At 39.9% G+C, this 24,870-nt stretch overlaps 2 protein-coding genes and 1 long non-coding RNA gene across 6 annotated transcripts in view; 2 read left to right on the top strand and 1 right to left on the bottom strand.

The window, feature by feature from the left end:
• Positions 1-435: 435 nt before the first annotated feature.
• LOC123503374 (RNA-binding protein 42-like) lies at positions 436-2,192 on the top strand. The gene is made up of 3 exons (XM_045253077.1): positions 436-540; positions 1,377-1,519; positions 1,865-2,192. The coding sequence occupies exons 1-3, from the start codon at positions 514-516 to the stop codon at positions 2,031-2,033; spliced, it is 339 nt and encodes a 112-aa protein (XP_045109012.1). The 5' UTR covers positions 436-513; the 3' UTR covers positions 2,034-2,192.
• Positions 1,253-3,046, bottom strand: LOC123503375. 2 transcript variants are annotated; one of them, XR_006674433.1, is made up of 3 exons: positions 2,931-3,046; positions 1,752-1,969; positions 1,253-1,513 (listed from the first exon to the last, which is right to left on the bottom strand). It is a non-coding gene; the product is annotated as an uncharacterized LOC123503375 (long non-coding RNA). The 2 variants fall into 2 exon arrangements; XR_006674432.1 differs by lacking the exon at positions 1,752-1,969 and having other exon boundaries at positions 2,931-3,041.
• Positions 3,047-3,059: 13 nt separating this feature from the next.
• The window catches only part of LOC123503371 (4-coumarate--CoA ligase 1-like), a 40,570-nt gene continuing 18,759 nt past the window's right edge, over positions 3,060-24,870 (top strand). The window contains exons 1-2 of one of the 3 annotated variants that reach the window (XM_045253070.1): positions 3,060-3,197; positions 9,170-9,265. The gene's annotated coding sequence lies outside the window, so the exon portion shown is untranslated. Of the gene's footprint in view, positions 3,198-9,169; positions 9,266-12,778; positions 13,342-24,870 lie in introns of those variants that run through there. The other 2 variants (XM_045253069.1, XM_045253071.1) reach the window with 2 other exon arrangements.

Below are 24,870 nucleotides of genomic sequence, written 5' to 3' on the forward strand. Positions count from 1 at the left end.
TAAATGGAACATGATGCAGGCTAAGGTGCGATCAGACAAGTATTTATAATAATATCCGTCTCCTTTCACCTTGAAGTCATTTACAATTACTCACTCCTAACGTTGGCCGACGGTGTGCGATGCGTTGAGTGTGGTTATTTTATAAACCTTAGAAATAAAAACGAAGAAGAATTAAAACAGTAGAAATAAAAATCTCATTTATCTAATCTCGATTGCCACATATTCCTTTCTGTTCTTTCTTTTATCAAACGGCGATAGTTCCAATTCTGCATCATCAAAAGGGACGGGAGTGGATAATAATGAAAAGGATAAAAAATAATTTAATTATCTCTGTGGGTTCTTGTCAGTATTTCTGATAAGAGAACGACGAAGCGTTTTAAAGTATAAGAAAATAAGACAAACAGGCAAATCTTATCAAGCTTCTCTACACCTTCTTATCTCTCTCTCTCTCTCTCTCTCTGGTCGACCGTTACACTGCACGGTGACTGCAGTTAGAAATGAGCCTGAGGATTTATGCATACTCTTGCTCTGCTCTGTGTGGTGAGAACATAATCCTACTAATATAACGGACTTGTTTACGTTTGCTACTGGCGGAGAAACAAAGCTGGATTAATTGGCTGTAGTGTGGGTCCGTTCCAAAGCATTATTGTTTGGTATACTTAATTGTTAGCTCTTATGGAAGCATGGCAAAGGTGACACAGGTAAGTTACTTTGTTTTTTATTAATTATGTTATTTGAAGCGAGGGATACAAATGAATGTAAATGTGTGAACAACCTCTGAAAATACCAATATTACTTATGTTTGGTTCATTGATAGTATCGACTATATGCATAAATGATTCTCTCTCTCTCTCTCTCTCTCTCTCTCTCTCTCTCTCTCTCTCTCTCGTGACACCATTTTGTCGTTACTGGAAGTCGTTTAATTAATCAGTTCATCAACCAGAACTCATTAATCTAATCAGTCAATCGACAATTCATTCAGTAAATCAACTAATAGATCAATCAGTAAGTCAATCAGTCAATAATTCAATCAACAATTCCATCAATAAGTCGATTAATTATTCCTTCATTCAATCAATCAATCAACTGGACCTTTTATTTTCCTAAGTTTTGTTGCATTTAGCCTCTCTTATCTAAAAAGAAACCAATACAACAGTCAATCAATCAATCTTTCTTTTCTCCGTCCTTCTACCCAACTCTTCTCTTCAGTCAAACAACTTGACCTTTTTTGCTCACTGGACCTTTTATTTCGTTTTTTTTTTTTTTTTTTTTTTTTGTTCGCTTTAATCTCTCTTACCTAAGAACACAACAAATGAATCAGTCAATCAATCAGTCGTTCTTTTCCCCCGTCCGTCCACCCCGTCTTTATCTTCTAGAGCCAGGCAGTGACAGTCGTGGTGCGCAACTTACCAGCTGGCACCAGGGAGGACCAGCTGAGAGTCATGTGCGAAGGACTTGGGGAGGTGGTGGATGTGGACATTCCCGCCAGGACCGCTCGCTTCGACAAGTTTATCTACGGGTGATTAGATATTTTGCCGTTATTGTTGTTGTTGTTGTTGTTGCTGTTGCAGAGAGAGAGAGAGAGAGAGAGAGAGAGAGAGAGAGAGAGAGAGAGAGAGAGAGAATATCCATTTTTTCCGGCAGTTAGATCACTATAATGATAATGATAACAATGAGGTTAATGACACTAATAACAGTGATAAGAGCATTGGTGGTGATGTTGATAACGATAACCATAAACAAATACAAACCATTAATGAATATGATATAAAAAAAAACCCACTGACGATGCATGAATTATGTATAACCGATTAACCATAACTTGAACTACATAATCATCAGTCCTGTTTTCTCATCCCTGTAGATTTGTGAGGTTCGCCGATTTAGAGACAGCCCACATTGCAGTGAGGGAACTTCACGGCAAGACAGTGGGCACCCGCAACATCAGCGCCAAGATAGCTCGTAGTCACTGGCGGAACAGTAATGAAGACACAAGTAAGAGCAAGATCCTTCCGTTGCTTTTTCCTTTTTAATTTGTGACATCACCAATAAACTAAACAGTCAGTCTTTCTCAGGTTCTACTTCTGTACTATTCTTGTGGTAGTAGTAGTTGTAGTAATAGTAGTAGTAGTGGTGGTGGTGGTAGTAGTGGTAGTGGTAGAAGTAGTAGTAGTAGTAGTGATAGTAGTAGTTAGTAGTAATAGTAGTAGTAGTAGTAGTAGTAGTAGTAGTAGTAGTAGTAGTTATAGTAGTCGTAGTAGTAGTAGTAGCAGTAGTAGTAGTAGTAGTAGTAGTAGTAGTAGAAGTGGTAATAGTAGCAGATAAGCTAAAATCTCTCTCTCTCTCTCTCTCTCTCTCTCTCTCTCTCTCTCTCTCTCTCTCTCTCTCTCTCTCTCTCTCTCATTAACCTTCGTTGCAGTGGATCGTGTCGGTGGAGGAGGAGGAGGAGGAGGAGGAAGAGGAGGAGGAGGGGTAGACGAGGAGTACAAGGAGGATTTGAACATGTCAGAGGAGGAAATCCAGATTGCCATCCTTCGAGAGTCTCGCCGTCAGTGGCACCAGCACCGCCGTCGCCACCCCAGTAAAGGTCAGTGTCTCACCTTCCTCACACACACACACACACACACACACACACACACACACACTGTTGATCCATCTGGTATCCCCCTTTTCTTTTCCCTCAATTTGTCTCTTCATCAACTCGTAGTTTTATATCTATTTTGCCTTCTTTTTTCACCATAGTTAGACTTTCACTCTGCTCATGTATTCTCATTTGTTCGAGGCATAACGTGGCCTGCCTAAGTTAATTTAAGCAATTGTAAAACAATTATCAGTTACTCATGTCTTTTCGTATCAATCAAAACTAAATTAATCAGTTCAATCAGTCAGTTAGAACAAAAGACAACGCATTAATTAAAGAACAAAAATACCTTTAACTCGAGTAATCATCTCTGTGGCCTTTGATAACTGTCGCAATGAGATCCTGAAGCGCCTCAAAGCAGGAACAGTAGTATCCGAACCAGCAGTCACGGAGCTTCGTCCTTCTGCTGCAGGGACTGTTTGGGATTGTTCATGACACTAACACGACACCTCCCTGCCTGGCAGTACTCGTACGTGACGGGTGTACAGACGGAACAGTGCTGGAATTCAATCTCATTATCTTGATTTTCACAACATCGTTACGTTACTGACAACAGGTGAGTGTCAGACGCGGTGTAGGAAAGAAACATTTGTGAAGTTATTACAAATGTATATCGTCTTTCTTTTCTGACATGAAAGATGGTTACGGGGAGTGCGTCTTTGTTAGCCGAGTGATCAGGTGCCTGACTCTTTTTCATCTATATGGTAAAGAGGTCACACACAAACGAAGGAAAAATAAAATGTAGAGTGTCGTCCTCAAAGTCAAGAGGAGAGTGATGATCGATTGAAGTGCAGGTGTTTAAAAGGTTTTCGATCCGTGTGTAAAGTATCAGTGACGAGGAGCAAACATTATCCATTATCATGATTCGCTTAAAAGATAAATACTCAAACCAACTGATTGGAAAGTTTATAGATTGTTAAAACAGATAATAGAAGGAAGTTTAGCACAAGGCGGTACTGGTGATGTACAAATAATAATGAATGAGAGCTATATTGATTTCTTCCTTTCTAGTCTCCAAAATTGTTTTAGGACTGCTGCTTAACTAAAAGAGGAAAAATGTTTGAAGAAATATAGTTAATTACAAGTGTGTGTATTTTGGCTAACTCTTATTTTAGGGAATCTGCAGTTCCAGTGGATCTTTTTTTTTAATATTTTGTTGCCCTTGGCAGATTTCCCTCTTGCATAAAAAAAAAATGCTGTGAAAGTGCCTGAATTAATAGTTGTTAACAAAGTGTCTGAGAAAGTCGTTGATTATGAAAAAAAAAGTGTCTGAAAGAGTATTTGATTATGAAAAGTCTTTAAAGTAGTTAAATATAAGTGTCTGGATAACAGTTGACTTTGAGAAAAAGTGTCAGAAAAATAGCAATGAAAAAATAAGCATCTGTATAAGTAGATGCTTATGACAAGAACTATCCAGCAGTGAAAGAAATAAGGATTAGACGACAACAAACTCTTGTCCTTTGCTGCGATTAAGTGGATGCATGAAGAGTCTGAGTTCTGAAGTTCAAGATGGATCGAGGCTTTCATGAAGGTCAGGATTGTGTGGTCCTGCAGCCTGATGATGTGGGTGATTGATCATTTTCTTACTAGTCCTCCACTGCAGAAATTATGATACAAATACTTCCATCACAATAGCAAGGCTTGTATTCTTAAACGTCTTGCCCTCTCATAACGACTGTTTTCAAAGGCAACAGAGAGAATCAGCTGAGTTCTGGTATTTCTTAAAACCCTTAATAATCTATCGCTGGATCACGGAAACGCCATTAAACTGTCTTATAACTTCCTAGAGAGCTTGGTGAAAGTGGAGAGGAAACCCCAAAGTGTTCAATACTATTGTCCCAATCGCGAACAGTGTGCTTATTTCTAGTCTCAGAATTATATAGTGGAGGCAGAAGGCCCATAATCAGAAAGGTTTGCTCTCCCATCATGACTTTTCTTCAAAGGCCACAGAGATGCTTTGCCGGATTCATCAAGAAAATAAAGTATAAATCTTGTTATTCTGTCATTAGAACCTAAAGACGTGGCTGAAAAGCGGTTTACTTTCAATTAAAACTTCTTGAAAGTAGTGGGGATGCGACACGGATATGTTTCTGAATATGGTTCAGAGGATCGCGGTGATAATAAAATCTCCCGAAAAGATGATGATGATAAAGACGAAATCAAATAAGCTCCCTCCAGAAAATTTACATGCATAGTTGTGGAGTAATTACAGTGAATTCTGCAAGGATCAGAAAATATACTTAAGACTGAATACTCCTTCAATTCACGAAAAAAAAAAAAAAAAACCTGTGTGGAAATTGCTGTACATTCCACTGAAAAGTGTTAGAACATGGTTATAATCAGAAATCAATCAGTTCAGTCCATACACATACACACGAATATTATAAAGATAGAGTTGCATGTTTTCAGAACTGAGAAGTTTTGGATAATCGAAAACAAATTTGTGCCAGCTTCGAATAGTGCTATAACTGAAAAAAACAACTTAAATTCAGTCAACGAGAAGAACCTCCCTGAAGATTAATGGAACTTGGAACTGGAAACCTACTGAGCACACGAAAAGAAACCCGTGACAGAATATAATAAAAACTGAGAATGTACTCGAACATGTGACACTAGATTTGGAATTCAATATTTCATCACTCAACAAAAAAGAAACACGTGGCAAAATGTGCTTACAAATGAAAACCTCTTAATTCCACAAGAAGGAAACGCGTGACAAGGTATGGTTAGAACAGGAAACCATCTCGCTATACGACAAAGGGTAGTAGTGCGTGTGTGGCACCATGACAAAAGTGAACCGTATAGGTAGCGTGTGCCTCTCTCAGGTGCTCGCCCCTTCCCTATCATGACTAAGCAATTACACGCATCGATTCAATAAGGAAAGGTTGGCCGAGGTCACTTCACACACCCACGAAAGTCTGTCACTATGTGGACTTTACAACACGAACCACACTGTAAACCACATCATCGTCAGTCAATATCTAAGATTTACTATCAAAAGAAAAAAAAATTCATATTGGCTTCACTCAGTTGTTCAGTTCCATAACAATACTTTTGAATAATTGATATCCTTTGTTTGGCAGTGAATTAGTATGAATAGCTATCGAAAGACCAGCGCTTTATAGAATCCTGATGCACAAAAGGAAAATATAAATAAAAAAAGCTTGTGGCGTAGTATTGTTTTAAAAAGAAGGACGACATGAAGGAAGGAAAGAGAAGGAAGTGAGGTAGGGAGGAAGAGAGAAAAGATAGGAGATCTGTGATGAATTAATAAATGACGATGACATTCTCTCTCTCTCTCTCTCTCTCTCTCTCTCTCTCTCTCTCTCTCTCTCTCTCTCTCTCTCTCTCTCTCTCTCTCTCTCTCTCTCTCTCTCTCTCTCTCTCTCTCTCTCTCTCTCTCTCTCTCTCTCTCTCTCTCTCTCTCTCTCTCTCTCTCTCTCTCTCTCTCTCTCTCTCTCTCTCTCTCTCTCTCTCTCTCTCTCTCTCTCTCTCTCTCTCTCTCTCTCTCTCTCTCTCTCTCTCTCTCTCTCCTGAAAGAAAGCACAACCTAAACCCATACGTGACCTATTAGAAAGCTCAACAATGTATACACTGAACCACCGCCACAACCTTTTATCAGATTACTTTCATTACGGCATGGGGATCCAGGCAGCCTTGTTTGAGTATTATGCGGTTCTCTCCTTCGCGAATGCTTCTGTCAAAAACCCAGCCGGTCACTGAAGACAAGGCGATATAGGAGTAGTTGTAGCAGTGGTGGTGTTGAAGCAAGGTGGGGTAAGTGCCGCGTATTGATCTGTTGAGTGAGTAACTGGTGTGTTTCTGCTCTGCGTGTGTGAGAGAGAGAGTCATGGGATGAAAAGAGAACAGTGGGCGTGGCAGTCACAGACGTTCTTCAAAGGGCCGCTGTTCTCGTTGGCTGATGCGGTGTTGGTGGGTGTTCATGATTATTTGATTAAGCTGAGTGTTTGTCTGTCTTGCCGTACATTGGGGAAAAAAAAAGACAACGTTTAGCTGGGTGTTGAGTTAGAAAGTAGACATTGATTGTGTGGTAGAAGGCAATAATCAGGTTAAGCTACATACGTTTCCTTTGCCGTACTCGTGAAGGATTACATTTCGCTGAGTGTTGAGTTCAGAGTAGACTTTAATAGTCGATAGTCAAATACCGCGTGTAGTAGCCACAACACTCACTTTCCAATGTGTTTAACGTCTCCTTCAATCACAGGTCCTCTAATCTGCTTATAATCGAGTTGTGATGTTTTGTGAGGAGATCGTGAGCAGATTAAAGGACTTGAAATTGAAGAAAAATGCATAAAAGTAGAGGGAAGTGGATAGAGTTACAGGAGTCACCACCACCACCACCACCACCGTACATAAGCGTGGTGTGATGTTAGGTGATGTTTTATTACGATGTGGAGTTCCTCATCTGCCGTGTGTGCGTGAAGTGACATTCTATTGAGTGTTAAGAGAGGGTTAGTTACAGATGCTCCTCAATAGATTCTTGGTTTTATTCACTGCATGTATTAGTGGCAGATGCTTTATGACTGTGTAGTTCGTTCGTTCTTTTTTTTTTCATATATAAGTACGATTCTATGCAAAGGCAACAAAAGGACGGCGAAAGAGAAAAGGAAATAATGCTAATGATAGAAAGGCCCATTGAACATAACTTTCCCAAAAAACCTTATTTAAAAAGAATATCCAAAATTATGAGTAGTATCTTGAAACCTCCCTCTTGAAGGAGTTTAACCCCTTCAGTACCATCACGTGTTTCTATATTCCTTGTGGTGACTATTTGGTGACTTTGTACAGCTTTAGAAACTCATGTGGGGGGGTTAAAATAGTGAAGACTGTGGCCATTAATCTCCATACACCCTTCCTAATGTCAATAAAATGGTCTAATCGTACACAAATCTCAAGATAAAAATGTGTCCCAGTACTGAAGGGGTTAAATCATGGGCAATAGAGGATATAGAATCAGGCAGAGGGTTCCTGCGTGCTGTATGTTCGTGAGGTGTTACGCTGTGCTGGGTATTGTTTTTTGTCAGAGACTTCTTACAGGAATTTTACGTTTGAGGGAAAAAAGTCCTAGTTGTTTGGACATGAAAATCTACTGCATATAATGGAGGGTTTTTGGACATGCAAGATTGCTCGATATGTCTTGATTTTTTGCTTCACGAGAATGCGGCTCAGTCATGAAACGTCGACGGCTTCTCATAGACTTCATTTGGTCTAACTTAAGGTAAATAAATGGACACAAAGAATAGAATAGTCCCTTCCTCTTTCTTCCAGCATTATTGCTTGTCAGAGTAAACATGTAGACCATCTTAGACGAACTGGAGAACCTTATAACTTTTCACTTTGAGCCAAATACATGCAGACGAATACAATCTCCTACCTACCAGTGTTCGGGGAAGCTTCGTGGTATTCTGAGTTAATAACCAAAAAGAAGTACTAAAATATGTATCCTTGCCCTACATACTCGTGTGAATGTCGTGGCTGTTCACTACCTGGAGGAGCATTGGGTTTATGGAACACTATTTTGTGCTTTTGAAGTCTTTTGTGTCACTTTTTACTGCTACACTTTATTCAAGGAAGCGGTTTATGCGGCGCGTCGGGAAAGTAAAGGTTCTCTTGAATGCCAGTATGTACTGTACCTTCTTCACTCAGCTTTCCATTCATACTGTACCTTCCTTCACTCAGCTTTCCATTCACTTCCTCTTGACTTTGTTTGTATGTTGGTCATAACTCCTCTTATTTATTTAAAATAATTCTAGTTGATAAGATTGTGTTTATTAGTAACTGCACAACACAAATTTGGTTGTCTAAACTCAGTAAAGCAAAAATATAAGGGAAATACGACGAATTGAATTTACAAGATAGGTCCGGAGGGTTTATGGCGCGAATCCTATTTATTCATTTAATTTAATTTTTTTTTTATTTTGAGCAGTATTTGAATCAGTATTGCATTAAATCACTGCGCTATACAAGGAACAGTCTCCTCAACGGTATAATGTAATCGAATCATAGAATAAACATGTAATTTGACACACACACACACACACACACACACACACACACACACACACACACACACACACACACACACACACACAAACCGGGCAATGTAGTGGTTAGCACACTCGGCTCACAACCGAGAGGGTTCGGGTTCGAGTCCCGGGAAGCGGCAAGGCAAATGGGCAAGCCTCTTAATGTGTAGCCCCTGTTCACCTAGCAGTAAATAGGTTCAGGATGTAACTTGAGGGGGTGTGGCCTCACTTTCGCTGTGTGCGGAGTTTGATGTGGTCTCAGTCCTACCCGAAGATCGGTCTGAGCTCTGAGCTCGCTCCATAATGGTAAAGGCTGGCTGGGTGACCAGTAGACGACCGTGGTGAATTACACACACACACACACACACACACACACACACACACACACACACACACACACACACACACACACACTCTCTCTCTCTCTCTCTCTCTCTCTCTCTCTCTCTCTCTCTCACCTTTGCTCTCGTTTTTCTTTCAGAGCTTCCTAGTTTTGAGTCCATCCTGGAGGCTGTGTGCTGCCTTCCTGCTGATCCCTGAAACTTCACGAGGAAAGGAGGAACTAAATTAATCGAACGTAAGTCTGGCTTCAGTTTACTATCATAAGTTACAATAGAAAATGTGAACATCTTAAAGAATTTGTTCCATTGAATATTCAGCATTGGTGGCCTGAAATAAACGGACAACTGAAGGAGATGAGTGGAGAAATTAGGAAAACCTTGGACAAGTGATAGATTCGAAGAGACTGGGAATGGAGATGGTAGATAATTTGTGACTGAAGTTGCTGATCTTTGAGTCATTAAAGGTGAACATTTGAAGCGTCACTATACGAATGAATAATAGCAATTCCTCATTCAGAATACAGAACAAAATAATAACCATCCTGTGACATTTTAACGCTGAAAAACTAAAGAGATCTTCAAAAACTTTATATTTCCGACGCGAACATAATTTCGTACAAGTTTTGTGGACAATGATCGTTAAAAGGCGAGTTTTAGAAATACTTTGCCACAGAGCTAATCAGGCGGGTTCTCAAGAGTATTTATTCTGTAAATAATGTAGAAATTTTGTTAATCTGACGCTATATCCATAAAAACACCATTAGAATCCTTGCAATTTCAACTAAAGGCTTTTGAAAATAAGAGATGTGGGCAGAAATACTTCAGTGATTTACATTTGGATTGTTCTGGTTCTCATAACATATATTATCCCTTATCGTGCCTTGAATGCAAACAATACCACAAACCTAAGGAGTGCATAAGACTGACATCCAATTATTATGCATCTCATTTCTCTTGTCTATGAAAACTCAAGGCACCAATGATCCAAAACAATATTACGAAACTCTCACGACAAGGAGACTCGACATACTCCTTGATTCAGTTATTGTCTTGGCATACAATTCTGTTCCTTTTGTCTCTTTAAACTTTTAACTCAACGTGCCATGAACGAAAACAATGTATAGGGTAACAGACGAAGTAAACTCTCTCTCTCTCTCTCTCTCTCTCTCTCTCTCTCTCTCTCTCTCTCTCTCTCTCTCTCTCTCTCTCTCTCTCTCTCTCTCTCTCTCTCTCTCTCTCTATCTATCTATCTATCTATCTATCTATCTATCTATATATATATATATATATATATATATATATATATATATATATATATATATATATATATATATATATATATATATATATAATATCTATCTATTTAATATCTATCTAATATCTATCTATCTAATATCTTTCTAATATCTATCTATCTATCTATGTATCTATCTACGTACTTTTTTATATTATTTCACACCTATATTTTTTAGTTAACTTTTATGACCTTTTGAAGTGTGATAAGTTTATACATGTGGAGCCATATGACGTTGTTGTGCCGTCAATCAGTGGTATGTTTGTTTTCCTGGCTCCTTTTGTTGACGTCGACTTCAGACAGGCTTTTGCGGTCCCATTGCTGTCTTATTAGTCTTTCATCGTATTGCCTCAGTGACTCAGCGGAGAAAAAAGTATGGTGTTTAGGAGACTATGAATCCATCCGTTAAAGGAGATAACGTACGTGCGGTGGTCCTTCTTGCGCTCTCAAAGTGTTCATGGTTCTCTTCAACTGAAATTATTCGAAATTTCTAGGAAAAAAAAAGATGTACACAAAACTGATGAAACAAACAAACCCCCCCAAAAAAAAAACAAAAAACTAATCTCAAAACTGTTTAGGAAAAATTGTATTCAGAGAGAGACAGACACAGAGACAGAGAGAGAGACAGACAAACAGAGAAAACAAATTAGAAAAACTCAAAATAGGTACTTATTCCAAATGACAGGATTAGAAAATACTCACCATAATTAACAAAAAAAGTGTTTATTTCAAATGACTGGTAAGTATACGTATATTCAAAATGATCCAGAGAAAGAAGTAGGAGAAGAAGAAAGATGACTTTAAATATAAAAAGAGAAACATCTAAGTGATTGAGACACACGATACTCACTGAGATATTTCTTACACTAGAAAATATACGAGTATATACCTATAGTTTCCTACATACTGAATTTCTGCTACCACCAAGGCTACGCTCTCACCCCACATAGATAACGCAGCGAATTTATGATTAGAGTATGGTGCCAAGAATGGGTACGGTTGAAGCAGCTATATTTCTCTATGATATATTAAAGAAACTATTCTGATTACTGTAATGAGAGTACAAGACCCGCGTTTGCCAGGATCTCAAGGATAGATTATATGGCATTTGAAAGGTAAATGTTGAAGAAAAGGAGATAAAGAATTTGTCATCGTCGTCGTCATCGTTGTGGGTAGAAAAGGAAGAAAAGAAACCTGAGAAAGAAAAAGAAAGAAAAAAATGAAAGCAAAATATAAAGGAGGAAGAGGAAGCGGAAAAAAGAACCAAGAAAAAGAAAGTCGTGTGTGTGTTGTTTTTTTTTATCTGTATTGTGAGGTTGTCATTTCAATTTGTTTTATGGTATGTTGTGTTTTTGTGTCTTCTTAAAAATTGTAGAGTTTTTTGGTTTTAGTTCGTTAACTTTTATTTGTAGTATGTTTTGCAGTTTTTATTAGTTTTTTTTACAGTTTTAGTTTGCATCGTTTATTTTCTTTTATGTAATGTAATTGATGTTCAACTGAATAATATTAGTTTGTTGGAATTTATTCATGTATAGGTATAAAGTATAATATATTGGACCAAAGGTATGCTGTAGGCAATATAATTGTAACTTACATATTTGTGGTCAATAAACATCTATCTATCTGTGTGTGTGTGTGTGTGTGTGTGTGTGTGTGTGTGTGTGTGTGTGTGTGTGTGTGTGTGTGCACTCCCAATGCAAAGATAATGCCGTCTGATTTTCACACACACACACACACACACACACACACACACACACACACGGGACGTCAATAAACTTAATGCATTCCTGATGAGTTGTGACATGTGTGGTCGCTAAGCAAGAGAGAGAGAGAGAGAGAGAGAGAGTGAGAGTGAGAGTGAGTTCCGTCCACTACAATTACATAACGTCATGAGTTTGTGAAAAGATGTGAGGGTTGCAAGTGTTGACAATCTTGTCTATTCTGTGCTATTCTGAATGTGTGACGCGGGAAAGGTGTCATTTGCCTACGATCGTCTGCTATATTACCACCCACCCAGACGTTCTCCTGCTGAAGGAAGAGCTTTTAGTGTGTGTGTGTGTGTGTGTGTGTTACCGTATACCTGTACGTGTTTCTTCTCTGTCCAGTCTGAGGTAGAGTTCTAATAAACTGCGTTCGGACTGAGAAGTAAACAGTGAAAGTGACAAATAGATATAGAACATGTTGGTAGGTTCACTAGCACAACCAGTATTTCATTCGCATTTACTAGAAAGGATGACGAATCGTAACCCACTGAAAACGATAAATAACATTGGGATATGAGGTACAGTGGCCTTTTAGCTTACTGCTCCTTACAGTATAAATAACTTTTCTGGAAAATCTGTCAACTAACCTGTCCGTGGTAGTTTCGAAAGCCTTGTGTAACTCAACGAAAATGAGATCAATTGATAATAATAACCGAGGCTCACAGAACGGACGAGCCTCTGCCATGCATGTTGAGGTTTGCAGACATGTGGGACGTCAGGAAAAATATGAATACAGTTGTAGTCAGCGGAAACACTACAGCCGGCAAGACCCTCCCCGGCGTGCATCCTCTCTCGCTTTAGCTGCCCCACCCTGCTCCTCGCCTCCCCTTCCCCACCACCTGTTCCTTCCTCCCTCCTGAGTCTCTCCGAACACCCTGTGCCTCCACCCTGCCCCTCTCTATCCCACTTCCATCCCCCTTCTCTCACCCGGCCACTACCTCCCTCCGAGCCCCACCACATCGTGTCTCCCGTCCATTCCCTGCCTCTACCGGGGTCTACCCCTCCAGTCTCCTCCTACCAGCCATTCCCTCCCACTCCTCCTCGCCCTTCCCTCACCACGCCTCCTGTCTGCTCTTCTCGCCTCACTCACTTGATACCTCGGCTTGGTAGTGGTGGCGCCAGCCCTTTCCCTGTGTCAGTGTCACTGTTAGCCTGCCAGTGGAGGGTTTAGCACGTCCTGTGAGCAAGGGAAACCGTCTTAAAGCGATTCCTTTACTTGCCATTCACAGCATACACAAGATCTAACAACGTCTGGGTAAGTGTACCGGTTTTTTTTTCTTTCCTCCCATAAGTTCGTGTTTAGCGAAGCCTTTGCAGCTTTTGCAACATTTAGTTGACCGGCCGATATCTAGTGGATGCTGTGTTACTGAATTATTGCTCCAAGTTGTTAATGATGTCTGCGTGATAATTTTTCTTCGTCATTCGTTGTAACAGCTATATCGCCTAAATAGCGTGGCAGTCTTATTCATGACCATCTGTTAGTCATGTTTCCAATGACCGTGGTGTTGTAAGCCATGGCTGTGAGTGTGTGGGAAGTCTGAAGGAAGGACAGAAGGATTTGTAAGAGTGGTCCCAGGCAAGGGGAGACTTTTCGGCGGCCTGCAACCTTTATACATACATTTCACGAAACACTTGCAGTTACAGGTGGCTCATGGCGAGATAACACGTGTACCAACCGCCGAGCTGAAGTCATGAGGGTGTATAGTGAGAGACTATGAGAGGTGCAGAGCTGTCAGATGTGCACCACATTGAAGTAACGAGTCCTTAGTTGTATTAGGTCACCAATTTGCAATTGATTCTGTTCACACACACACACACACACACCATAGCTAGTAAAGGAAGGCTCTGTTGACATTGTTCGATTGATAGCATGACAGGATATTGAATTTCGACAGTTGTTGTTTGGTAACAATGAGAGAGAGAGAGAGAGAGAGAGAGAGAGAGAGAGAGAGAGAGAGAGAGAGACCAGCAGTAATATTTCTACAAGAAAATCGAACCGGTGAAATATGGATGGTGTGAACAACATTATTGTAGCTTGATATTATGAAGCAACGCCATTATTATTGATCATGTGTGACAGTAAATGTGTGTGTTTAGCTGCGTTGGTGTGGTGCTTTAAGATAACCTGTCTCACTGTTTCCGTGACTACTCATAAGCTTCATAATCAGCCTCTCACACTCATTTATGAAATCATGATAGACGCTACGCCCTCCGGTTGAAACAGGCAGTGAAGTAACACCCACAAATAGGCAACTGCGTGGGAGAAGAGTTGCCGCTTCACTAGGAATGTTCACGGGACCTTGGCAAGAGTACTAGGGCCCCAAAGTTATCCATGGGATGTGACTGAGGCTCTCTTGTTCTGCCTCGCTGCCTGTAATGCAAGGAAAAACTGGCTACGCTTTGGTGTATTGACTGATCGCGTAAAATCATTGATATCTTTAAAGGAGTGGTTCTCAGACTGCTTTAAAGGAGGATTTTCAAAGGTTATTGAAATGATTAGTCGAGGTTTAGTGGATGTCTTCCCCATTCACTACATATACAATTCTCGTTTGACCACTACTAGAATCGTGAAAACAACCGAAAACTATAGTAACTTCCACCAAAGTCAGTTGTAGTAGTCAAGTTGGGATCCGCAAATGTTTGAGTGTAATCTCCATAATAATCTGTCATATGACGCTGAGGGGATGGAATGTTTTAAGGAAAGAATCGTTAACATGGAAGTTACGTCAATTTTACGCTTGTTAGATATCATCACGCGCAGTACCGGCACATCATACATCACTGCCAGATTTTAAGTGTATTAGATATTTAACTGCCCCCCTTGTCATCACCATCGTCATCATTATGTGCAATACTATGAAAAAACGTGTCAGAACCAATCTGTTTCGTGACAGAGCTTTATTACGCTGAAAAGATTTATCATCGTTATCATCTATAGGCTGCGAAAAAAGCGTGTCAAAGTCTGTATACAGTCTGCGGGGAAGCGTTGTATTACTATAAAGATGAAGCTCTACTCGTATGATGATAATAATCAGGAGCATTCATAAGAAATAATCTGCTTTAATTCTTCACACCGCCTCACACCAGTGTTTCATTGTTTCAAGCGTGAAGTCTCCTAGGTATTGTTTGGTCAGTGTTCGTGTGTTGTCATCAATAACATGCTACTTATCTATTCCCTAATAATGCCGTGCTACGACGACGCTAGGGGAAAAATGTTGTCCTTGGAAATAGTAGTGTTATTATTTCATTAATTATTGTTTTGCATGTGCTGACTTGTGTGTCTGCGCACAAACTGTGGCGTATGTAGTTTCCGTGTCTTGTGTTAATTGAAAAAAAAAAAAAAGAAGAAAGCGAGCCGGAATACCTCAGATTATCGTGTCACATCTACCATGGGAAAATGAAGTTACTGTCTTCCATGGTCAGCTCGAATAACTAACACGTGTAGCCTTTATTTATTTTTTTTTGCACACGAGAGAGAGAGAGAGAGAGAGAGAGAGAGAGAGAGAGAGTTATTGTTGGTAATAAAGTATCGTGTGGTATAGCAGTCTTGATGTACTGGCACGGAATGACCTGCAGTTTGAGACACGTGGAAGATCTATTCTCAAGGCCACATTTCCAAACATTTCCTCGTCTCACTTTGATCATTTTTTAACCATCTCTGGTTGGAATGATTTTGGTGGCTTTCTGAGGGTATATTTGTAATCCTGGTAATGGTCTAACAAGGATTTTGCATCATCAATGGGAAAAAAAATCCATGACTTAATGACACCAGTGCTTCAATAATTTGAATAATTTTGAATGCTAATATCTTTTAATGTCTGCTTTTCACATACACTCGTCATGCATATCTCTAAGATTTGAACGGACATTATCAAGCCGAATATCTTCAATGGCACCAAATGTTCAGTGTCTTAATATTCTGAGACGTAGTGAATCTTTTTGACTTACTAGAGATGGACGCTCATCACAGAGATCTAGAAAGGCTGATAATGTTCCACAGTTCACAATCTCAGATGATGTCCAACTTTTAAAGCCCCTTAAAGTGGTCTTTAACGTGGTAAACATTGGTGCCAGTCAACACAAATCGTCAATGGCTGGTAACATACAGACACAGACACATTCAATATTTTTAATGACACCAATTATATAGGTGTTCTGAAAAGTAGTAAGCAATAGTGACTATCAATGAACGTTCAGCTTACTAAATTTCAAAGACTGGAAATATTTCTCGGCATCATTTATTATTTCTGATGATAGGAAGTGTTCAGAGTTGCCGAAGGGATTCTGATGCATTATAAAAGTCTAAAGCTATTCTGTCTGTCATATAAATCTTCTAACTCAAAAATACTGTAATCATCTTGAGTATCTCCAACGACACCAAATTTCCAATGTTGAAATATTCCGGATAGTAGTAACCGTTTATTTCTATCAAAGAACACCCACTGAATATATGTATTTTAGAGACTTGCTTGCGATGAGTCACAGGCGTGTTCAATATTTGCTGCTCCCAAACACGCTGGTCCTTTAAAGGTGAAGTCGCAGGCACCACCTAGGAAGACGGAACACAGTGGGTGTTCGCTCGCCTCCACACACAGGTCATATTTTGAAAGCGATTCACACTTCCAAAGGGACTATTGTTAGAGGCCACATATATCATTAACTGTTTTCTCATTAATAAGTTTTTTTTTTTTGGTTATTTTTTATTTTACTATTATATATATATATATATATATATATATATATATATATATATATATATATATATATATATATATATATATATATATAATTTTTTTCTTGCTAAACTATCATTAAAATCGTGGATCATTAGGAAGTTCAATTACCATGCCTCTACAGCTGTCAAGTTTTTTTTCTTCTTTCTTTCTTTTTAGTCATCCTTTTTTTTTCAACTTTGGCTCTTTTATTAAGCAACGCCACTTATCACTTACCATTAAGCATGCTGAACAAACGAGTCATCTCAGGTCTGGAAATCTTATAATTGTCTGAAAACAAGACCGATTTTCACAGTTTGAAATGAAATTCACTGCGATACGGAACAATTAACAGCACCACAAGTAATGCATCACCAAAAATGGATAGATTTTGCAATTTGTACTCAGCTGAGAGGGAAGAGGATGACACAGAACAAGTAAAAATGTCTCGTAATGAGAAGCAAGTAAGGAAAGATGTAACAAATAACAGCACTGAAAATTTGGGGTCATTGAGCAAAACATACGAGTCGTCATAGGTATGGGGGGGTCTGTATGATGAGCGTCCATTTCTTAGTTACGTTTCCAGAATCTTAAAACACAATATTGGAGGACTTGAGAAATACTGAACGTGTATGTACTATTTGAATTATGAAAAAAAAATCAGACTCCATTGATAACAAGATAGGGGATGGTTTTCGTGACGCACACACACACACACACACACACACACACACACACACACACACACACACACACACACACACACACACACACACACACACACACACACACACACACACTTAACCCTAACAGCTCCCCTTCAGACACTATTGAACTGATCAGCCTAATATCACCCCACCCTCCTCTTCATTTCCTTCCCCCTAAATTCCTCTCTTATTCTTTCCTACCCCTTCATCAGTTTCTTTCTTTTTTTGTTTCAAAGTTTTACATTCATCTTTTTTTTTATATTCCATTTCCTTGCCATATTTTTACACCTTCCATTCTATTTTTCCCATTCCTATTAATTTTTCTCCCCTCCTTTCCATCCTCTTTCTTTTCCCTTTCTTTTCTACCCATTCCCTTCTCATTTTCTTTCTCCTATTTATTCAGTTCCTCCCATTTCCTCTCTGGCTTATTATTCTTCCTTATTCTTCCGTTCTCTTCCGTATTTACTTCCCATCTCTCTCCCTCCTTCATTTCCCTTCCCATCTCTCCTTCCCAACTCCTTCCATTCTTTCGCTATTCATTCTCCGTACGTCATTCCTCCACCTCCTCCATGGTCAATATTTCTGACAGCCCCGTTCTGTTCACTTCGGCGGTATACATTGAGTTGTTTCTCTCCCTGATCTTTTATATAGACCATCTACCTACTCTTCGATCTTCCCTCCCTCCCTCCTGCTTCAGTTATAGAGGCTATCTCATCCTGGCACCCCCGCACTTGTCTGTCACCCCTTATTCCTGTCTCTTTCGTTTCTCTCTCTCTCTCTCTCTCTCTCGCTCGTTCGTGTGTTTGTTTTATCGTCTCATCTTAATTTGCTTTCTATCCATATTTTTTTCTCCCTTTCCCTTGTTTCATTCTCTTCTCTTTTCTCCTTTATTTTCTTTTTCTCAGCCACCTCCACACTGATATCCTCCCCTTCCTTTTGTTTCTCGGTTCCTTCCTTCTTCCCTCCTTTGTTTCCTTTAGCTACAAGAAACACATTGCCTACACTTACACGTCTCCCTTTGCTCCTCCTCCCCACTCCGCTTCCCTTCCTTTTCCTTCCTTTCTGATTCATTTAGCAGCAAGAAACACATTGCTTCCTCCCACAGGCTTCCCTTTCCTCTTCTCACTTCCCTTCCTTTCCCTTCCTTTTCCTTCCTTTGTTTCCTTTAGCTGCAAGAAACGCATTGCTTCCACCCACACGTCTCCCCTTGCTCCTCCCTCCATCCCACCTCCCTTTCCTTGTCAACAAATACGAGCTGCCTTGTTCAGACACGCGCTTAGCCAAAAATATCTTCCTTACACCGCCCAAGCTCATCAAAGTGGCCCTACAGAGAGAGAGAGAGAGAGAGAGAGAGAGAGAGAGAGAGAGAGAGAGAGAGAGAGAGAGAGTGAGAGTTGTGTGTTACCTAGTGGCACTGACCTCGTGTAAAGGAAGTGGTGAAGTTATGAGAGGAGAGGAATGCATGGTGTGTTAAGCAGTAGTCCTTTTTTATGTAAGAGGGAAATCCGGCCAAGGGCAACAAAAACTGTGGTTAAAAAAGGGGAAAAAAATAGTGCCAGTGAGGTGCTGGTCCCCAAATACGCTGGATAGGTAATAGTCGGAAAGGGAGTAGTAGATGATAGTAGGAGTCATCATTTATATTTATTTATTTATTTTAGGTGCTAAGGGTTGTTAGATTGGGTGTGTTTGTGTTTTTGTGGTGCTAGTGTTTTGTGGAAGGATTGTGGTTTGTGTGGTCCTGAGGTGTACTTGCTTATTCATTAATTTCCTGTGTGTTATTAAATGTGATTGTTTATACTTGTAGTGTTCTCTCTCTTCATCTTGTTTATACTCGTAGTTCTCTCTCTGTTCATCTTGTTTATACTCGTAGTTCTCTCTTCATCTTGTTTATACTCGTAGTTCTCTCTTCATCTTGTTTATACTCGTAGTTCTCTCTCTCTTCATCTTGTTTATACTCGTAGTTCTCTCTTCATCTTGTTTATACTCGTAGTTCTCTCTCTCTTCATCTTGTTTATATTCGTAGTTCTCTCTATTCATATTGTTTGGTGTGAATTTTTTTTCGCTTCTGATGGGTCATACATTTTTCTCGACTTTATTTTCCTCTTCGTCTCCAGTTACATTACTTTTCATCTTTATTTTTATTTATTATTTTTTTTTAGGAGAGTTTTTCCATTAATTAATTTTCCGTCTGTACTTCTTTCCAATTTTTCTTTTCACCTATTCTTTTTCACGCCTCCTCCTCCTCCTCCTCCTCCTCCTCCTCCTCCTCCTCCTCCTCCTCCTCCTCCTCCTCCTCCTCCTCCTCCTCCTCCTCCTGCCCAAACATTTATTTACTTTCTTTTAAATTTGCTCCACCAGAGTGACATAAGCGTCTCTGGTCGATACACAAACCATGGAGTAAAGAGTGTTTTATGTTAGATTATGTTAGGTTAAGCGGAACGGCACAGCGTATATCATTATTTACCTATTAATTTATGTGTTTTATCTTGCACTGTTATTGGTCTTACGATGTTTGCTCTTCACTCTTAAAGGTTTACAGGTTTGCTTCAACGATTATACCTCCATTCATCCATCCATTTATCCATCGATCTTGTCATCTATACAGTCATCCCTCTATCGATCCATACGAATATTTTCCAGACGCTTACTTTCCTCCCTCCTTTCCTATCTATCTATCTATCTATCAACTTGCCTACCTATTTTTTTTACGAAGAGGGGAAGCTGGTGAAGGGTAACAAATAAATATATATAAGTAAATAAAAGGGATAGATAAATAAAAAGAAAAGGTCCATTTGATTGCCTGTTCCCAAAGATATTAATAAGTCTGGGACATGTGTATTGAAAGAAGCCAAGTCGTAGGAAGATGGAAATACAGAAGCAGATTAGTAGACCTATTGACCACAAGTTCATCATTACAGATATAAAGCACAATTGAAATAAAGCCCTAAAACATATATAGTAACAGTAGAATATATAAATGAATTGATAGTGCATAATAGAGTAAACAAATCTTACCATAAAAAACACGAGTAACAAAACGCTTTCATATCCGATTGAAATAATGAAAATAGTACACATGCCTTCGTATCTCTCTTTTCCTTCCCTCATTCCCTCCCTTCCTTCTTCCTTCATAAAGTACACCTGTCTCTCTCTACCTCCCCCTCCCTCATTCCTCCCTCCCTCCTTCCCTATTCTCCTATCCCCTCTTCCCTCATAAGAAAAAGTACACATACCTCCCTACCTCTCTCTTTCCTTCCCTCCCTCTCTTCCCCCTCTCTCTCTCCCTCCATGTCCGTGTGACTGTATCCATGGCACACATTTATAAACCTAAACACTCTAGCTCTTCCAAGGGTCACAGAGGCGATCAGTAAGATTTCCAAGGATTTTTATTGTTTTCTTTTATTGATGTGAAATTTTCCTTAAACGTTCAATAGTCAGAAACGAAAACCCCACTTGAGAACTCCTTATTACTCCCAAGAAGGTTTTATGTTAAGTTCTAGAGACACTAAGATTTCCAAGGACTTTAAGTATTTTCTTTTATTGATGCGGAATTTTCTTTAGACACTCAATAGTCAGCAACAAAACCCCTCCTGAGAAGTCCTTATTACTCCCAAGAAGGTTTAATATTAAGTTCTAGAGACAGGATGAGGAAGTGACTTAAGAATACAATTTGGCATGTCTTATTGGTCTCCTCATGTATCTTCCTACTTACCCGTTGATACAATATGTACATGACCATCAATATGTCGATTCTTTTATCTGCTTTTTTTTTTATATTCCCAAGTCCCCCTGATCGACCTTGAGGTGGTGCGGCAGGGAGGTTCGTGTGAGCAGAGAGAGAGAGAGAGAGAGAGAGAGAGAGAGAGAGAGAGAGAGAGAGAGAGAGAGAGAGAGAGAGAGTATATTCTTTTATTTTCTTTCTTCCCTCCCTCATGAAGACAGACGAGTGAACCGATACATTGATCTCCTTTACACTTTGTACTGGATGATAACTTTCTGAGAGAGAGAGAGAGAGAGAGAGAGAGAGAGAGAGAGAGAGAGAGAGAGAGAGAGAGAGAGAGAGAGAGAGAGAGTTTTAATCATATGGCACCTCGTAGTGAAATACAAAAAGAAAATAAGATAATAATGGAAAGATAATGGTCAGGAGAGAGAGAGAGAGAGAGAGAGAGAGAGAGAGAGAGAGAGAGAGAGAATGTTACTGTAGAAGACCAACAGAGGAATATACAAAGCACGAAATCATGTTAGCATCACCACCACGAAGTTATGTTAGGTTAGTAGTGCCCTTTATGGTGTCTCTTAATACTTTAACGTCAGTCGCAATGAAAAAGGTCGTATTCTCAAAAATTTCGGTGTTTTATCACAACTATACGCTTGGCAGGCTGTAGTGAGAGAGTTGTCGGGGAGGTTCAAGAATATTATCATGATTGTAGCTAAAGTTCCACGAGGATTCTGTATTTTCAATGGCGGAAAACACTCACGACCTCACGAGAATGTTACTGATCACACGTAGCCTTTGAAAATAGTAGGAGAGAAAAGTTTATCGTTATTTCCATGGTTACTACATATCTGAACTCCTTAACCTCTTGAGTACCACGGCTCGTTTCCATATTCATTCTGCTTAGTATTTGCTGATTTTATACAGCTTCAGAAACTTGTATAGGGATTAGAATAGTGAATACTGTGGCCATTGATTTTCTGACCTCCATAGTCACTTCCTAATGTCAATAGAATGGTCTGGGTAAAAAAAAAAAAATGTGTCGCAGTATTGAAGGGTTTTACCACTTGGCCGTTTCTCTTCCCTCTCCCCCTCTACATCCACTTATTACCTTTACTGCCGGAGAGAGAGAGAGAGAGAGAGAGAGAGAGAGAGAGAGAGAGAGAGAGGAGTTTCCCTTTAAATTTTGTAGCATTTGTTTTCTCTCTCTCTCTCTCTCTCTCTCTCTCTCTCTCTCTCTTAGCCAGAAAATATAGTGTTTACTCATTCAATACGCGATTAGTAGGAGCACAAACCATCAACACGCATACGCCGTTAAGAGGCTATTGTATGAATATAAATAAACGTCTAATAACTTGTAGGTGATGGGAGAAATTGTTAAGTAGTGAAGGGGTTAGTATGAGGGAGTACAGACTAGTCTTGATCACACACACACACACACACACACACACACACACACACACACACACACACACACACACACACACACACACACACAATAGAAAATAATAAAAATAAGATAAAACACACACCCGGTAGCTCAGTGGTTAGAGCGCTGGCTTCACAAGCCAGAGGACCGGGGTTCGATTCCCCGGCCGGGTGGAGATATTTGGGTGTGTGTCCTTTCACGTGTAGCCCCTGTTCACCTAGCAGTGAGTAGGTACGGGATGTAAATCGAGGAGTTGTGACCTTGTTGTCCCGGTGTGTGGTGTGTGCCTGGTCTCAGGCCTATCCGAAGATCGGAAATAATGAGCTCTGAGCTCGTTCCGTAGGGTAACGTCTGGCTGTCTCGTCAGAGACTGCAGCAGATCAAACAGTGAAACACACACACACACACACACACACACACACACACACACACACACACACACCGCGTAGTGTAGTGGTTAACACGCTCGACTCACAATCGAGAGGGCCGGGTTCGAGTCCCGGTGCGGCGTGGCAAATGGTCAAGCCTCTTAATGTGTGGCCCCTGTTCACCTAGCAGTAAACAGGTACGGGATGTAACTCGAGGGGTTGTGGTCTCGCTTTCCCGGTGTGTGGAGTGTGTTGTGGTCTCAGTCCTACCCGAAGATCGGTCTATGAGTTCTGAGCTCGCTCCGTAATGGGGAAGACTGGCTGGGTGAATTACACACACACACACACACACACACACACACACACACACACACACACACACACACACACACACAGGAAGTGAAGGAGATACTAACCCGTATCCATACCTGCTGATAATACCTTCCCTGACTCTGACCTTACTGTTGAATCCTGACTTCTCTTTCACTCGTCTTGCTTGTGTCTTTCTTGCTTTACATCCTGACTTAACTCGCTTTTAAATCCTAACTTCTGTCCTTATTTTACTCTTGAATTCTGACGATCCTCTTATTTTTACATCCTAACTTCACTCTTACTACTTCACTCTTACCTTTCTCTTCTAACCTCTCTTAATTTCTGTTTGCTTGCATTATTGATGAACACTTTAGTATCAGAGTCAGGCTCGTTAAGGTAATGCAGTGAAGTAAATTAAACATACGAAGCACTTTGTTCCTTCTTGGCCATTTCAACACTAGAGAGTTTTCGAGGTTTGAAGAATCACCTGTTATTATGTTATTAGTCTGAAAGGTGTAAATGGAGGTATGATAGTTGTGAGGGACTGTGGGAAAGGATAGTCTGGGAATTAACTCTGCATGGAGAAAGTAAAAGCAGGAATGAAAGATTTTTTTCTTTGTATTAATCAAGTCCCAGGTGACATAACTATTCATTACACTTCACTACAAATGTAAACGTCTGAAAAATAGCGACGGATTATGGGAAAAAAAGAAATGTCTGTAGTAGTGAAAGGTTTAATTGAGGTAAGATTTTCCTTATGACATGTTTTATTATTTTTATTGCTGTCTTGTAATGATGTTCAGGAAGAAATTAAACTGATACATTAGGAGACGGGAGGTAGTGTGTATACAGATATACTCGTGTCTCCATATTCTCTAGTCATCTTTCCCCAGTACTGGCAAAATAATGGTATTCTTTCTCTTTTGTTGTGTGCTGCTGCTTGGCTTCCATCATGCTTGGAAACAAATGAGTAAAAAATAGAGAAAAAAATATAGATAGGAAACACGTTGCAAGTAAGGTATGTTTGTTGCTATGTGTTTACAGCATAAAGAACACAACTAATTTAGGAAGTATTTAATGAGAGAGAGAGAGAGAGAGAGAGAGAGAGAGAGAGAGAGAGAGAGAGAGAGAGAGAGAGAGAGAGACGTTTGACAATATTTAAGGTATTGTGAATAGACTGTCCATGTGTTTGGGGACGGGATGTGATGTAATGCTACGCCAGAGAGAGAGAGAGAGAGAGAGAGAGAGAGAGAGAGAGAGAGAGAGAGAGAGAGCGCATACTAGGGTACAGGAAAAGGAGACCAGTTTGCTTGATACTTTCCTTCCCCTCCATCCTGTTTAACATTTCTGTGTGAGAACAACCCCTCTGACTTTCCCCTCCTTCATCCACTCTCCCTTTCCCCTTCTTCGTCCACTGTTTTCCTCTTCTTTTTCTCTTTCCTCGTTCCTTTTTTTCCTATGAATTTCCTTTTCCTCCTTTTTTGTCATCTATTTATTTTCCTCTTTTTCATCCATTCTTTATTTTTCTTTCCTTTCCTCTC

This window comes from Portunus trituberculatus, chromosome 14 (assembly GCF_017591435.1).
Source record: "Portunus trituberculatus isolate SZX2019 chromosome 14, ASM1759143v1, whole genome shotgun sequence".
Lineage (NCBI taxonomy): Eukaryota > Metazoa > Arthropoda > Malacostraca > Decapoda > Portunidae > Portunus > Portunus trituberculatus.

Excerpts from the sequence above, each read along its gene's own strand:
- LOC123503374 (XM_045253077.1), top strand. The coding sequence starts at position 514 with ATGCATACTCTTGCTCTGCTCTGTGTG. Across the intron at positions 541-1,376 it reads CTCTTGCTCTGCTCTGTGTG|AGCCAGGCAGTGACAGTCGT; the intron begins GTGAGAACATAA and ends TTTATCTTCTAG. Across the intron at positions 1,520-1,864 it reads TTCGACAAGTTTATCTACGG|ATTTGTGAGGTTCGCCGATT; the intron begins GTGATTAGATAT and ends TCATCCCTGTAG.